Consider the following 15,151-nt stretch of genomic DNA (forward strand, 5'->3'; position numbering starts at 1 on the left):
GTGGGCTGAGCTCTGGTCATTTCAGCAGGGCCCCTGAGGAGCTGCGCGGGAGGTGGCCTGTCAAAGGTGGGACAGACAGTCCGAGCAGGCACTGAGATCAGCGGTTTTGCTCAACCTGGGGTGTGGACTCAAATAGGCTGTGGGGTGCCTGGCAATTCCTCTGGCTGCTAGGCCTTGGATCCACGCCTGCTCCCTGAGAGTCAACTTGGAAACTGTGATTTCTGGGCCCTGTTCTAAGGACCTTATGAAAAAGGGGGAGGGGTGGCTCCCCCCTGGGTGGCTCAGTGGGTTAAACATCTTGGTTTTGGCTCAGGTCATGATCTCACGGGTTCGTGATTTTGTGAGTTCGAGCCTCGCGTCAGCTCTGGGCTCTGCACTGACAGTGCAGAGATGCTTGGGATTCTCTCTCTCTCCCTCTCTCCCCTTCTCTCTTCCGCACCCCCCCCCCCACCCCGCTCTCTCTCACTCTCAAAATAAATAAATAAACTTTAAAGTAAAAAAAGGCAGGGGATTCAGTGCAGGAAGAGAAGGTTATTTCATGTTTTCTGACTTGATGTCAACACTGTGCTTTAGAAAATCCTCCCCTCGTTTGCTTTTTCCTTTGCCTTCTTTCTTTCTTGGCCTCCTCTCCCTTTCCTCTCTCCCTTCCTCTTCCACCCTCTGTTTTCTGCTCTGTGGTCAAGGGGAGCAGAGCCCAGAGCCAACTGGAAGGAATGTTGTATCTTTTACCAAAGGACTAAAGTTGCTGGTGCCCACAGAGGGACATTTGCCATAGGACCTACCTGTGTGACCTCTCAGAAGAAAAGCATCCATCCCTGAATCCCATCTGGCCCAGCGCAGGGTCCGGCAGCAGAATAAAGCCAGTACCTGTCTCTGCAGGCTAAGGCCGGATCTCACGCTTGTTTGATGTTGTGCCCCATCGGTAAAAAGTTTTGTGCTTATCCCCCCCCACCGCCGATAGGTTCACCCTTCGTACAATACATCACTGTACAAATGCATTGTGCACATTTCAAGCATATTAAAAACAGAAAGAGACTAAAAACATGGCTGAAGTTGTCCTGTCTTCTCACCCCCTCCTGCGTGTCTGATGCACTCCTGGGGGTCTGCTGGCCCAGGTGTCTGCAGGGCCACAGGCCGATGGGCTTTTGCAGGTCACTCGGGGTGAGGTGGGGAAGAATGGTGGGGTGCTCACTAATAGCTTGTTCCAAAACATTCCGGCTCGCCTCGGCACTGGGCGCACGGTAAGCTTGCACTGCCTCCTCCACTGGAGGCTTGGCTTGGCCACATGATTTGTTCTGGCCAAAGAAATATGAGCAAAGAAATAAGGGCAGAATCACTTCCGGGGGTGGGGGGGGGGGCGGTAAGCTGTAAGAACCAGGGATGTAGGAACAGGGAGGGACAGAGGAAGAGCAAGGGTCTTAGTCTGCTCCAGCTGCACAAAGGCCCACAGCCTTATGGCTTCAACAGCGGGCAGGTATGGTCTCTCAGCGCTGCAGGCTGGAAATCTGGGATCAAGGTGTCCACACGGTTGGTTTCTCCTGAGGCCTCTCTCCTTGACTTGCAGATGGCCACCTTCTCCCTGTGTCCTCACATGGGGGGACATGTCCCTTTGTGTGTGTGTCCTGATGTCCCTTTCCGGTAAGGACACCAGTCCTATGGGATTGGGGCCTATGCTAGTGACCTCATTTTACCTTAATTACCTCTTTAAAGGCCCTATCTCTACATAAATCACATGGGACACAACACAGCCTATGACAGCATTCGAAGCCGTTACTTTCCAGAGGAGGCACCGGCAAAAGAGATGGGCTCTAGAAAAGTCACCACGCAAGCCCTGCAGGAAGCCTTGGAAGGCGCCTGCCAGCTTGCGGAAATCCGGCGCAGTTTCAAGATGGCCTCCGTGAGCCACCTCGCCCAGCGGCGCCTTCCTGACTCTTCCAATCGTTCTGTAGCCCCCAATTCCCAAATCAGGTCCTTCCCTTCCTGGAATGCTGACACTTGCACTTTCCCACCCAAAGCCTGACTGGTACAGATAGGACAGGGCAGAGACCTTCCTTCTGCCCTCCAGCCCGGTGCTACCCATGCTACCCGAACCCAGCCATGGCACCCCCTCCGGGGAGGCTCACAGTGCAGTGGGCGGAGGCCTCCCCTTCGGTGCCTAGGAAGGCGAGTCTCCAGGAGGGAGATGAGGGGGGTGGCTTGTCATTTCCTAACTCAGGTTTCCCTTGGGACTCGGGATGTTCTTCAGCAAGTTAGCCTTTCTCAGTGCTTTAGCCGTCCCAGCGTGGAGAAACGGGTGGGAAGACGAGCGATCGATGAAATGGTTTAGGAAATACACTACATGAAGCCGAACCGGGCCTTGCTGGATTATTTCCCAGGGAAATACCACACAGTCCCGGTGCCTGTCCCTGTCAGTCAGGGACATGTCCACAGTGAACTTATCACCTTGCAGTGAGTGGTGGAGGACTGCTTTCCAGAGCCCTCAAACATTTGAGGTTTCCTTTCCTGAATCAATTTCCTTCAGCGACCGCCTCGCTGTCTCCATCACTGTTTGCTTTGAGCCTGTGAACAGGGTATTTAAAAATAGCCGAGTCTGAAAGCGTCAGTGTGCCTGAGTGGTTCCCATCCGAGAGGGCTTGAGGTGGTGATCGCCCTGACTGGGCTGGCAGGGACGTCTTTGGCCCCACTGCCTTCTTCCTCCAAGGCTCCCACCACAGCCTTCTTCTCTTAGCTGGCAAGAGCACAGGCTGCGTGGCTTTGATATAGAACCAGGACCAGGGAGATGCTTCTGCTCCTGCTGAGAAGCCAGAGGGAATGTCGTCAACACAGTTCAAAACCCCCTTTCCGAACAAGATAGTTAAGATCGGCAGGAGGCTCTGGAAGCCTCTGTTTTGACTGTCGTCACCAGTCCTTGAGACATACACTTAGCTGGGGCCACGGGGCAGCTAATGTAGCATCAGGCTGTGTCCCTGGAGAAGCTGAAGAATACCTGAAATATCACTTCTGCTCTCCCCATACTCTGGTCATCACCTTCCATTCAGTCTCCAGACCTCTAGATGTTGGGGTCCCAGGATGCTGTACTTAATCCCTTTCTTTTATGTCCTCTCTCTCCTCCTTGAAGAATTTATCCAGCTATGGTGCTCTAAAAATCATCCACATACCCAGATCCAGAACCCCCAATTTATGTCTCCAACATTGGCCTTTTCCTGAAGTCAAGGTCCCTTTATCCAACCACCTACTCACTCCCCACTTGGATGTCTAATAGGTGTTTAAATGTACCATGGCTGAGACCTAACTACTGGGGCTGCCCCTCTGCCCCAATCATGCGCCTCTCAAAGTGTTCTACATCTCAGTAAATGGCACCCCCTCCATCCAGCTGCCAGCCAGAGAGCTGTTCTTAATTCCTCTGTTTCCTTCACTCGCCACATCCAAGCTATCAGTGTGTCTGGTTGGCTTTACCTCCAAAGTAAATCCCAAAGTGTGTACCAAAGTAAATCCCAAATCCATCCACCCACCCACCCTTCCTTCCTCCCTCCCTCCCTCTCTTCTTTCCTTCCTTCCTTCCTTCCTTCCTCTCCTCCCACCCTACTACCCTCTCTCCCTCTGTCCCTTCCCTTTCTCTCTTTCTCTTTCTTTGTGTGTCTGCTATAAAAGGAACAAGGTAAAAGAAAGAAAATTTCTTCTCCTTACATAGTATCCTCTTTTGAAATATTTTTATTTCACTTCTTCTAACAGCAATATAGAAACAAATAATCATAAAAAATAAGATTATAAATTGTCCATTGATTATGTAATAGCACTTGGTATTGCTACAGGGAGGAGGTCTGGGGCTGGATCAGGCCAGCTCAAGCCTACCCAGGCTCTCCAGGCCTCTGTGATCTCTGCTGAGTCCATGAAGGCATCACACAGTGCCGTGCACAGTAGTGTCAATGGAAACCGCACGTTTTACACCCAGGGTCCTCGGGGACGACAGAGAGATGGGCAGATAATGAATGAAACTGCAAACAGTATTGTATACACACGGTAAGCCAGAGCATTGTCCTAGGGTGCTGGCGACACAGGGCCTGCAGCTGATTCACAGACATCTCTTGGCCCCCCACAAGGCAGGCTTTTCACAAAACTGAACTGACTTGTTGAGTTATTTGTGTTCCCTGTGAAAATAAGGGAACTAACAGACATTGGATGATGAATAAGGAGATGTACCTGGTCTCTCCCCCTCCACTCTTCCTCTCTGGTCCCCTCCTCTTTCTTGTCCGTCCTTATTCCAAAATAAAATTCTCTTGGGGTGAACTAAGCGAAAGAGCTGAGACCTATTCAAAAAAGTATGCCTTGATCTCGGTTTCCTCTCAGAGAACAAAGCAAGGAAGGGACCATTAGGTTAACCGAACAACTAAATTGCCCAGTTGACGCCAATTCAATTCGGTTGACAAAATCAACAAAATCACTCAGCTTTAGTTGAGTCCAATTTTTTTCAATTACTGTAATGATGGATTTCTAGAAAGAAAAAAGCAATTTGGCATTATTTGCTGAATATGGAATGGGCTTTCCTGCGTAGTTCGAGTATGTGTACCTGTGTGCCCTTCCAGAGTGAGTGGTGAGTGGGGTGTGGGCCAGCCCACTACCCCACCATCCCCAGGACTCCTCTCAGAGAAGCCTGGAAGGAATGCCTCTGGAGGGCTTGGCAGTGTTTGTACATAATCCCTGAGGAGAGACAGTGTGGGGTAGAGAAAATCTCCCTCCTTTCCTGCCTGAGGGGAGCTGGTCTAAAGGGCCAGGCATTCCACTGAGGTCTTTTCTGTGGACCAATCCTCTGGGCCTCAGACTTCCCTCACTGCTTAGAGAGTCAGGCTGAAAACAAATCTTAGCTATGTTGATATACCTTCTTCGAAGGAAGTATAAATCCTCTGGCTCTTTGAAATCACAAGAAAGTGACCATGTTCTTTCCTAATTAGGGAACATTCATTTACATCCTCTCACTGCCCGTCCACAAAAGAAAAACAACCTTCTTCATGTGGGTCAGGGTGTGTGTGTGTGTGTGCACGCTCATGTGTATAAGTGTGCATGGGCCCTGATGAGACTATACAGGAAGATGAAACATGAAAGAACACTTTACTTCAACTATGGAATTGTGATTGGTAATATGTGTTCTGTGGGTCCACTTTCCAGCCATTGCTCTGAGTTTGACCCAAATATTCTGAATGGCAAAGTGAGAGCTACATATGGGGGCTGAAGGAGGTGGAGAGGAGAGGGGTTGGCAGTTTGCAGGTTTGGCAAAGCATTAGGACCATCTTTGGGGTTCAAGTTCATTAATAAATGATCTGTCTAGGCATTATTAATAATGATTAAACCTGTCTATATTCTATAGCTGCTAAATTGCTGTGTAACCTAAGGGAAGTCATCTGCCTTTCCTGGCTTCACTGTACTCCTTTATGAACAAGAAGGCGTGACCAGATGATGTCAAAAGCCAACCCTCCCCTCCCCCCACCCCGCTGGTGGGAGAACACGTGCCACGTGGCATTCTACCAGGTTCGCTTTCCTACCCTGTTGAGGTCTTAGTCCTCACCTTCCTGATCGTCATGCTTGTTGTTAGGGAGAACCTTTTAAAGTCAAATCCGTAACTTCTGGACCTGACCTACCCAACTGGCATCACCATTTGGACAAAAATCAAACAGTTATTAACAAGTTAGCAACAGATTAGTAACAGTCTGATTCAATTAAAATTAGTTATTTAAATCAGGCACAGAATCTCAGAGGAAGCTCAGGGCAAGCTTCTGAGGTCCCTCCAGTCTTTCTGGGGAGGGCAAGAAGGACATAGAGGTGACACCACCAGGAGAATTCGGGTTGTGGGAAATCTGCTGACAGACTTGCCTAGTCCATTTAGCCACGCCCCTGGAGGAGCAGGGTGGTGGCAACAGGGCTCTTTGGAGACTGGGATTGGTGTGTGTGGCCAGGGCAGGCAACAGAGGGCATCTGTGCTTGCCCCCCTCAAGCTGCACGGGCGTGTCCTGGCACACGCTAGAAACAAGTTACATGGCACTGGTAGGGCCGAGGTCTAAGACCGACAGCAGCCTGGCCCAGCCACTCACCGGAGGCACTGGCTGCAGCTGTGGGGCCTGGGTTCCCAAGCTCCACTTCATCATTCCTTCTGGTTTTCCCTTCCTGGTGGGTCCCTGTCAGGGCTGCTGAGTCACCTATTTAGGGTGAATTTGAGCCAGTACTTAGAAGACGGCAACAGGAGATGGGCTCATCTGACATACCTACTCATCTCCTCCCTGGATGCCCAGTGCTCTTGGTGAAGCTTTTGGCAAGAATCACAGCTTTTGGGGGTCCCCTCTGGGATCCCAGATCATAGCACCAGTGATTCTGGGAGACAAGAATGTAGGTCAGTGAGGGGAGGATGGAGACATATTATCCTGGGAGCCAGGTCTCACTGAACATCTGGATGGAGATGAACACCGGGGTCACAGACAGTCAAGGGTTGTTGGGTTCCACAGCAAGCTGGGACCCCTGAGAGAGCACCTGCCAGGAGTTTGGGGGTCCACGGTTCACCAGTCACAGGGAAGCCCTTTCTCTGGGGAGACCCACTCAGGGTGACTCAGCCTCAACTCCTTTCCCGTGTCCCCTCCCCACCTCCCGAACACTCTCTCCTAGCTCCTCTGCCCCCTTCTAGGGCTTCTCAGCACAGAGAGAACCTCCGGGAGTTGATGTTCATCTTGGTGACTCCAATGAGCTTGAGTGGTGTGGAGAGACTGAAGGAGGAGGCGAGCGGGGAGTCACAGAAGAGATCAGACAGCTCGTCCCGTTCCTCCAGCTCATAGGTGGCATCGTTGAGCATCCTCCTGTGCAGGTCACAGGTCTGCTCGATCTTCAGCTTGTTGATGTCACTGCGCAGGCGCATGAGCTGTCTGGCCAGCTGCTGGTCCTGCAGCCGCATCTCCATCTGGAAGGGAGGAAGGGAGCATCAGCAGAGAGCTGGGCTGGGGGTTACAGCTCCACAGTCCCTGACAAACACAGACCCACTGATAGGAGACCTAATTAATAGCTTGCATCATCAGTTGGTCTACCTGGAGATATTAGCACGTTCCCTGCTCTGGGAGGTGAAAAGACATACATAGCAAGATGACAAATGGGGACAGATGGGTTTCCCAAACAGTACTTTGTGTTAGGCTAGATTCAATGTCTAAATCCTGGAATAGATGCATGTCAGTCCTGGCTTAAAGTGCAGTCTCATTGTTTACAGGTACATACGGATGGAGTAAGAGTATAATGGAATGCATGGGAGTGACAAATACCAATTCAGGAGCATGGTTACCTCTGGGTGGGAAGGAAGGAATGTGATGGGGAAAGGCAGATGGGGGCTTCAGCTGTGTTGGTAATGTTCTATACCTTATGTCCGGTGGTGGGTATACTATTATATTATTCTGCAAACCTGTAAACAATTTACAATGCCTGCAGTGTTTCTTAACAAAGTTTCAAAAAAAGCCAGACAAAAACATGCTAATGTTTGTTGAATGTCTTACTATGAACCACATTGTTCTAAGCTCTTCAGGTATGGATTAGTCTGGTCAGGCTGCTCTACAAATTACCATCTCCTGGAAGGCTTAACCAATAGATGTTTATTTTTCATAGTTCTGGAGGTCTGGAAGTCCAAGATCAAGGGGTGGGCTGATTCCGTTATTACTGAGGGCCTCCTGCACAGCTTGCAGACGGTCACCTTCTTGCAATATGCTCACATGATGGAGATAGAAGGCTCTGCTCTCTCTCTCTCTTTTTTTAATGTTTATCTATTTTTCAAGGAGAGAGACAGAGTGTGAGTGGGGGATGGGCAGAGAGAGAGGGAGACACAGAATCTGAAGCAGACTCCAGGCTGTGAGCTGTCAGCACAGAGCCTGAGGTGGGGCTTGAACCCACAAACTGCGAGATCATGACCTGAGCCGAAGTCAGACGCTCAACCGACTGAGCCACCCAGGTGCCCCTCTGCTCTCTCTTTTTATAAGGACATTAATCTCATGATAGGGGGCCCTACTTTTATGCCCTCAAATCTAACCATCTCCTAAAGGCCCATCTCCAAATACCATCACACTGCGGGCAAGGGCTTTAACATATGAATCTGGGGGGTGGGTGTGGGCCCAAAGATTTAGTCTATAAAAAGTATATTAACACGCTACAGTTAATCTTTACTACAACTCTGCTAAGCAATATCACCATCATCATCTGCAATTTAGAAATGAAGAGGCAGAAGCTCACAGAGTCAGTTATTATGTGATCACAAAGGTCATAAATGGCAGAGCTGAGATGAGAAACCCAGACAATCAGACTCCAGAACCCAAACTAATGACAAGGAAGTTCTGCCTTTTCAGGTATTGTTGATATGGAGCTAGTTCTGTGCTCAGTGAACTAATAAAAGGCTCATGATATCTGGTCTAACACCCTTACAGTTTCCAAAATCCATTCACGTGCTGACTTTGTCAGGACAGTACAGCCAGCCCTGAGGGATCAGCCTGGCAGTTTGGATGAGCATTTTACAAGTCTGGAAGGGTGTCAGTGAGTTGCTCAGTCACAGTTATGCCATGGCAGAGATGGGGGCTGGAGCTCACAGGACATCCTCAGGCTCCCAGCACAGAGCACTTTCCATTAACAACCCTGGGACAGGTTATCAGCTGTTCCCACATGACATGATAGTTGATTCCTTCTCACTGTTTACTCTGCCTATAATTGCAAGTGGTTCTTGTTTTAGTATTTTTGTGTCTTCAAGCTCAGCTATGCCTTTTGCCTGGTGCTTGGAACCAAACTGATTTGGAGAAATCAACCATGAGATCCCAGAGGGAACCTTTCCGTTGTTACGCAAGTGAACACAACTGTTTGCACTTGTCCCGTTAAGGTTTGGAACCCAGTGTCCTCCCTGGTGGAAAAGTAAGTGACTTTGCCAGTAAGCATTTTATTGTTCTTTTTTTTTTTTTTGGCTCTCTTTCATTTTTAATGTACTTCTATGGATCCCCTTTCTCTCCATTTCGTAGATGAGAAAAATCAGGATAAAAAGTCTTGCATGGGGATCAGCAAAGTTTTTAATGGCGAAATTGGTATTAAAGTTCATAGCCCCCAGTCTACTAGCTAACCTCTCAATCCTTGGACATAAAAACCCAAATTTATTGCCAACCAGAAATTCTATTGATTTAGAAGAGCACCAAACTAATGATGGCAGGCTCATCACAGGGCAGTTGGTCATTCATTCATTTGTTATGCAGCCCTTAGTCATGCCTGGAACGGGGCCAGGTGTTGTCTAAAACCCTTCTGAAGCAGATGGTGGTCAAGTTTGTCTGAAAGATAGTGTCAGCTCACTCTCATTGCTTCTGGGGTCTTGATTGAACCCCTCCCCCCCCCCCCGCCATTTCTCCTTGGGGGTATTCTGTAATTTGGAGATAGAGCTCTTTGAAAAGATAGGAACTTCATGTTTTAGGTTTGAACTTTGTCACCAGGAGTTGGATCTTAGGTCTGAAAAGATCCTTTAAAGTTGGAGAATTTCAGGCTTGAGCAGGTGTCCGGGAGCATCTGTGAGATGCAGCCCACAGGGGTGCCTAGTAGAGGAAAAGGTCTACTTTTCTATGGCCAATTGATCCAGTCAAAGGTCAGAGAACAATTTAGGACTGAAATCCCATCAGAGTCAGCTGGAAAAAAGGAGTGACAGGAAGGCACATGTCCCGTTCCCTTTGACTGGACAAAGTCCACCTTGGTGGAGTCACTTCACAGACTTATTTAGCTTGGATTCATTCAACTCTGCATAAAGTAAAGAAGAGAAATAAAACCACGCTTTCAACAGGGCTGAGGATTCTGGCCATCGTTGTGCCCAAAGGAACACGAGGGGGACTGGGAACCTGCTGTTTCCCCAGCGGTCCCTGGTTCTGAGGGTGCCTTAGTGTGAGTACCTGCTTTAGGAGTCGCTCAGAGTATATGTTTTGTTATGACCCCTGCATGTAAATCAGCTACTGCATCTGAGGCACAGAGAACCAGCGTGTGTTCCAACACCACAGGGAAAATCGGCGGTGTTGGCCCTATTCGCACTAAGGGATTTTCCAAGGGTGACTCTGTGCCTTAAACATCAATTTGAGGCCCCACTGAAGAGGGAACTCCGTTGGGAATCAGACCAAATCCATACAGAAATGAGCTCCCATGGCTGAAAAAAAAAAAAACCTAAGCAAAATGTGCAGGGCTAAAAGGATTTTTGCCCCCCGAAATTTTTTTCATTGTAATAAAATACGCATAACAAAGTGTTCACCATCTTAATCACTTTGAAGTGTGCAGCTCAGTAGCAGCAGGCACATTCCCATTGACCTGTGGCCATCACCACCATCCTGAGACCTCTTCGTCTTGTAAAACTGAAACTCTGTCCCCATTAAACACTAACATCCCACCCCACTCCCCACCCCCGCTCTACTTTCTGTCTCTATGAATTTGACCGCTCGATGTACCTTATGTAAGTGGAATCATACAGAATTTGTCCTCTTGTGACTGGCTCATTTCACTTAGCATAATGTCCTCAAGGTTCACACGGCTAAGAGGCTTTCTAATAAATGAAACTTTCTCAGAAATGTTTAGGGAACGTCAGGAGAATGGCATATCCTGAGGAGGGTGCCGAACGAGAACTGTGACATGGTTACAGAGCAGGGTCTGGGCTGGGGATGAAGGCCCTCCTTCCTTTTTCTTTCCTGTCTGCCACAGATGCACGTGGGCAGCAGTGACATCATCCCCCATCTCCTGCCACATACTGTCAGGTGCAGGTCATATAGATTATTTCGCTGCATATGCTCACAGCTCTAGATGATAGGTATTTCTATCTGTTTCACGGACGAGGAAACCCAACTCAGGGAAGTTAAGGGACTGTTCAGGATCAGCCAGGCTGGGCAAGGTGCACTCGGATCACCCGGGGGCCCATCAGAGCCCAGAGCTGGTGACCTCCCCATGGTTCCCATTTACCTGGAGGTGGTCTGGGTCCCAGAGGCAGTAGAAGGGTTAGAATCTGGGGTTCGAATCTGGATTCCAGTGGAACCCCCTCCTCACTAGTTGTGTGGGTTTGGGCGAATCACTAACTCTCCTTGAACTTCTGTCTCTTCATCTAGAGAAAAGCGATAATGCCTATTTCAAGGACTATGAGAAGCATATTAGATAATAAGGGATATGCCAAGTAAGCTGAATAGTGCCAGTCAAACAAAGGTAAGAGGTTCACCGTTTAAGCTCTTTCTCTCCAGGCCAAGGTGTAGAATGTGGAAACTGGCCAGAACTTCCCACTTTTAAGACTTTATTAAAGAGACTGAGACACTGGCCCTAAAATCTGGTGCTTGTGACTCAACTATCAGTGTGAGTTTAATGCTCTTCCTGGCAAAGACTCAACTGTAGGACGTGCTGATTTCCAATCCCCCTTCCCAGGGTGGTCTGTTGTTCCTGCAGAATAAAGGCATTTGCTGGATTTTCAGAGGAGCGCCTACAATTCCAGTAATCCTGTAATTAGGGCATAGTACTTGGTGAAAGGGGGAGAAATGTCAGCACATTGTGGTAAAAGGTTGTGTCCCTACCGGGTGAGGAAGCTCACGAAGGAGCTGGTGGACAATCGGTGGCCCTGCTGCAATAGCCAATGAATGTAGGATGGCCAGCCGAGGAAATTCACAGAAGTACCTAATGTGAGAGGGCTCTGCTGTGAGGTCTCTGTAGCCAAGTCTCAGGGGAGTTGGAAGAGGGGCTGACTCCTGCCTCTGGGAGGGGTGGAATAAAAACAAAGGCTGCAGTAAACTCATGTGGAGAACAATATGGCAGTTCCTCCAAAAAGTAAGCATGGAGTTATCACATGATCCAGTAATGCGTCTCGTGGGTATATCCCTGCACGAATTGAAAGCAGGGACTTGAACAGATACTCGTACACTCGTGTCTATAGCAGCATTATTCACAATAGGGGAAGCAACCCGTGTGTCCGTCGACGGGAGGGCAGATAAACAAAATATGGTCTGTCCATACGACAGCCTATTATTCAGCCATAGCAAGAGATGAAATCCGGACACGTGCTACAGCATGAATGAACCTTGAGGATGATATATAAGTGAAAGAAGCCAGACACAAAAGGACAAGTACTTTACAATTCCACTCACATGACAGACCTAAGTAGTCAGACTCACAGAGATAGAAAGCAGAATAGGGTTGCCAGGGGCTGGGTGGGGGGGGGGGGGGCGGATACAAGAATGAGGAGTTAATGTTTAATGGGGACAAAGTTTCAGTTGGGGGAGAAGGAAGCACTTCTGGAGATGGACGGTGCTGATGACCGCGTAACAATGTGACTGTCCCTAATGAGTTGTACAGTTAAAAATGGTTAAAAGGGGGGCGCCTGGGTGGCTCAGTCAGTTGGGTGTCTGACTTGAGCACAGGTCATGATCTCATGGTTCCAGAGTTCAAGCCCCATGTCAGACTCTGAGCTGACAGCGTGGGGCCTGCTTGCAATTCTCTCTCCCTCTCTCTCTGCCCCTTCCCCCACCTGCTCTCTCTCTCAAAGATAAGTAAACATTAATTTTTTTTAATCTTTAAAAAATAAAGCAATGGTTAAAATGGTAATTTTATGTTATATGTTATATTTTACCACAATTAAAGAAACAGAAAAAACTACAGATTTGGGGTGATGATTCTGACTTGATTTGCCCAGGGCCTTCCCGGTTTTTGTCCCCAGAGTCCCATGTCCCAGAAGCCTCCCTGTTCCCCGGCAAACAGGGATGGCTCATCACTCTCCCTTCAGTAAGTGTGGATGTTGCAGGCATTGGTGATGAGGACCTATCCTGGTGGTCAGAGGCTCATCTGTGTGATGGGTTCTTTTTTTTTTTTTTAATTGTTTTTTCAACATTTATTTATTTTTGAGAGACAGAGAGAGACAGAGCATGAGCAGGGGAGGGGAGACACAAGATCAAAAGCAGGCTCCAGGCTCTGAGCTGTCAGCACAGAGCCTGATGTGGGGCTAGAACTCACAAACCGTGAGATCATGACCTGAGCCAAAGTCGGATGCCCAACCGACTGAGCCACCCAGGCACCCTGTGTTCTTTTTTTTTTTTAAGTTTATTTATTTTGAGAGAAGAGAGCCCACACGGGGGAGGGGCAAAGAGAGAGGGAGAGAGAGAAGCCATGCAGGCTCCATGATGTCAGTGTGGAGTGGGGCCCAACACAGGGCTCGATGCCACAAACCGTGAGATCATGACCTGAGCTGAAATCAAGAGTTGGACGCTTAATTGACTGAGCCACCCATGCTTCTCTGTGCGATGCATTCTGTAACTTGAGTGGCACTGGGAACCGAGCAGATCCTGAAGGAAGCGGAGTGGTCTGGGAGGTTAAAGGCCTTTCTGAGGTAGGTTGGAGGAGCAGTGGCCACAGGAAGAGGGGCTCAGACCACCTCTGGGAGGTGGAGAGAGTACAGTATAGCCTTGGTTTGTGAGCATGATTCGTTCCGGAAATGCTTGTAATCTAAAGCACTTGTATATCAAAGCGAATTTCAAGAACCATTGGCTCCATTGTGATCGTGTGACCTGCGGCGTCACATACGACTAGCGTTGCAAGACATCCCACGTTTATCAAGTTAAAATTTATTAGAAATGTTTGCCCGTCTTGCAGAGCACTTGCAGAAAAATTTACCTGCAAACCAAGGTTTTACTGTATTTTGTTCTTTGGCAATGGCCCTTGCAGCCTTTGGGAGAAGCGGCATTTTTGTGGCCATCTGGAGAATTTGCTTCCTTCCTCAGCACACCTTGCCCACTGGCTCTGTGTTCACTTGCTCAGTCTAGAACACTCCTTGATGCTTTGGCATTCCAGGGAAGCGAATGCCTTCGTTCCCAGTTGCCACTGGGATGTGCTCGAATGCTTTCTTGGGCCTGCTATCCACGGGTCTAAAATGTCCTGAACATTTAAGGAGTTTGAAAAAATACAAAAGGCATGTAACTGTCAGGCTATTGGGAGCACAAGAAGCAATTCTTCGGAACATACCACCTTAACCCACAGCAGCCTCTGCTTCCTAACACGAGTGGTCACGCCTGGCCGGTCAGACACAGCCTCCTCCGTCCACACAAGTCGTCCTGGCAGCCCTATCTGTGATCTGTTTCATTTCTATTCTCTAGTCCTTCATTTTCTGGAGGATCCTGCACCTTTGCCCCTGAAAGTTTCTGTTCCCTTAATTTGGAGAAAACAACAAGACGGGGCAGTGGCATGAGACAAGGCCCTATGCACACTTGTAAGCGCATTTGGGGCAGAGGTTTGCAAATCTGTCTCTAAAGCTCACCCCGAGGAAACCCAAGCACCAAGGGCAAACCAGAGGGGATATGACTGAGCTGGATTGAGGACCATTGGGATTAGCACAAATCCAGGAAGACAGAAAGTATCCCAAGGTGATCAAGGGCATTTTGTTTAATCCCCATTTCTGAGGCTCGTATCTAAGCCACCCCAACCCAACAGTTACAATTAGTCTCTGAATGAGGGTGAAGAGAGGCAGAGTATAAAATCCGGGCTATTTTCTCAGCCGTGCATGAAAGGACAGCATGCGCTCTATTCTCCACGAGTCTTAATTCTTGAACCTTAGAAATAGTTTTTGTAAGCTGTCTGGTGATTTTTATATAACTTAGCTGAAAGGTCCAGATTATTGTTTTAATCAGCACTGTGTAGGAACACACTTAGAAGCCGGGAGAAAATATTATGCATTATTTGATCTTGGATTTGGCCTCTGAGAAAGAGCCAGAATAACGTTGTTAGGAAAGAAAGCAAGTGGTGTCGTTGAAATGTGCTGCTGGAGGCAACTTCAGGGTCTGGGAAAATTTTTTTCATTTTTTTTCAAACGCCCCTAGAAACCAAACTGTGCATGGACTGATTTTCAGGCAGAGCTGTTGACTCAAGTGTTTCTCAAAGTTCCCTACTCTGGCGGCAGTGGGCCACCGTTCCCGGCAAGTGGAGGCTGCATTCACAGGCCGCCACACACTCCCCGCGGCTGCTGCCTTTGGGCAGATGCCAAGCTGGACATGAGTTCTCTTGGATGCCACTGGTCTGGGGTGTGAGTGGCCTGAAGGGCACCATGGCTCCCATCCCCTGGGGAAGAATATGACATGTCTGTCTGTCTGGGCTCCTCCGAGGGGCTCTTGTGCTCCCCTTG

The 15,151-nt window shown here is 48.7% G+C and overlaps 1 protein-coding gene across 4 annotated transcripts in view; it reads right to left on the reverse strand.

Annotated features, from left to right (window-relative positions):
* Positions 1 to 3,688: 3,688 nt before the first annotated feature.
* The window catches only part of FAM167A (family with sequence similarity 167 member A), a 74,077-nt gene continuing 62,614 nt past the window's right edge, over positions 3,689 to 15,151 (reverse strand). For all 4 annotated transcript variants that reach the window (XM_053216690.1, XM_053216691.1, XM_027069405.2 and 1 more), the window contains one exon: positions 3,689 to 6,937. In XM_053216690.1, the coding sequence (XP_053072665.1) occupies positions 6,674 to 6,937 (264 nt within the window). In that variant the 3' untranslated portion in view covers positions 3,689 to 6,673. The remainder of the gene's footprint in view (positions 6,938 to 15,151) is intronic.

The sequence above is a fragment of the Acinonyx jubatus genome, chromosome B1 (assembly GCF_027475565.1).
Source record: "Acinonyx jubatus isolate Ajub_Pintada_27869175 chromosome B1, VMU_Ajub_asm_v1.0, whole genome shotgun sequence".
NCBI lineage: Eukaryota > Metazoa > Chordata > Mammalia > Carnivora > Felidae > Acinonyx > Acinonyx jubatus.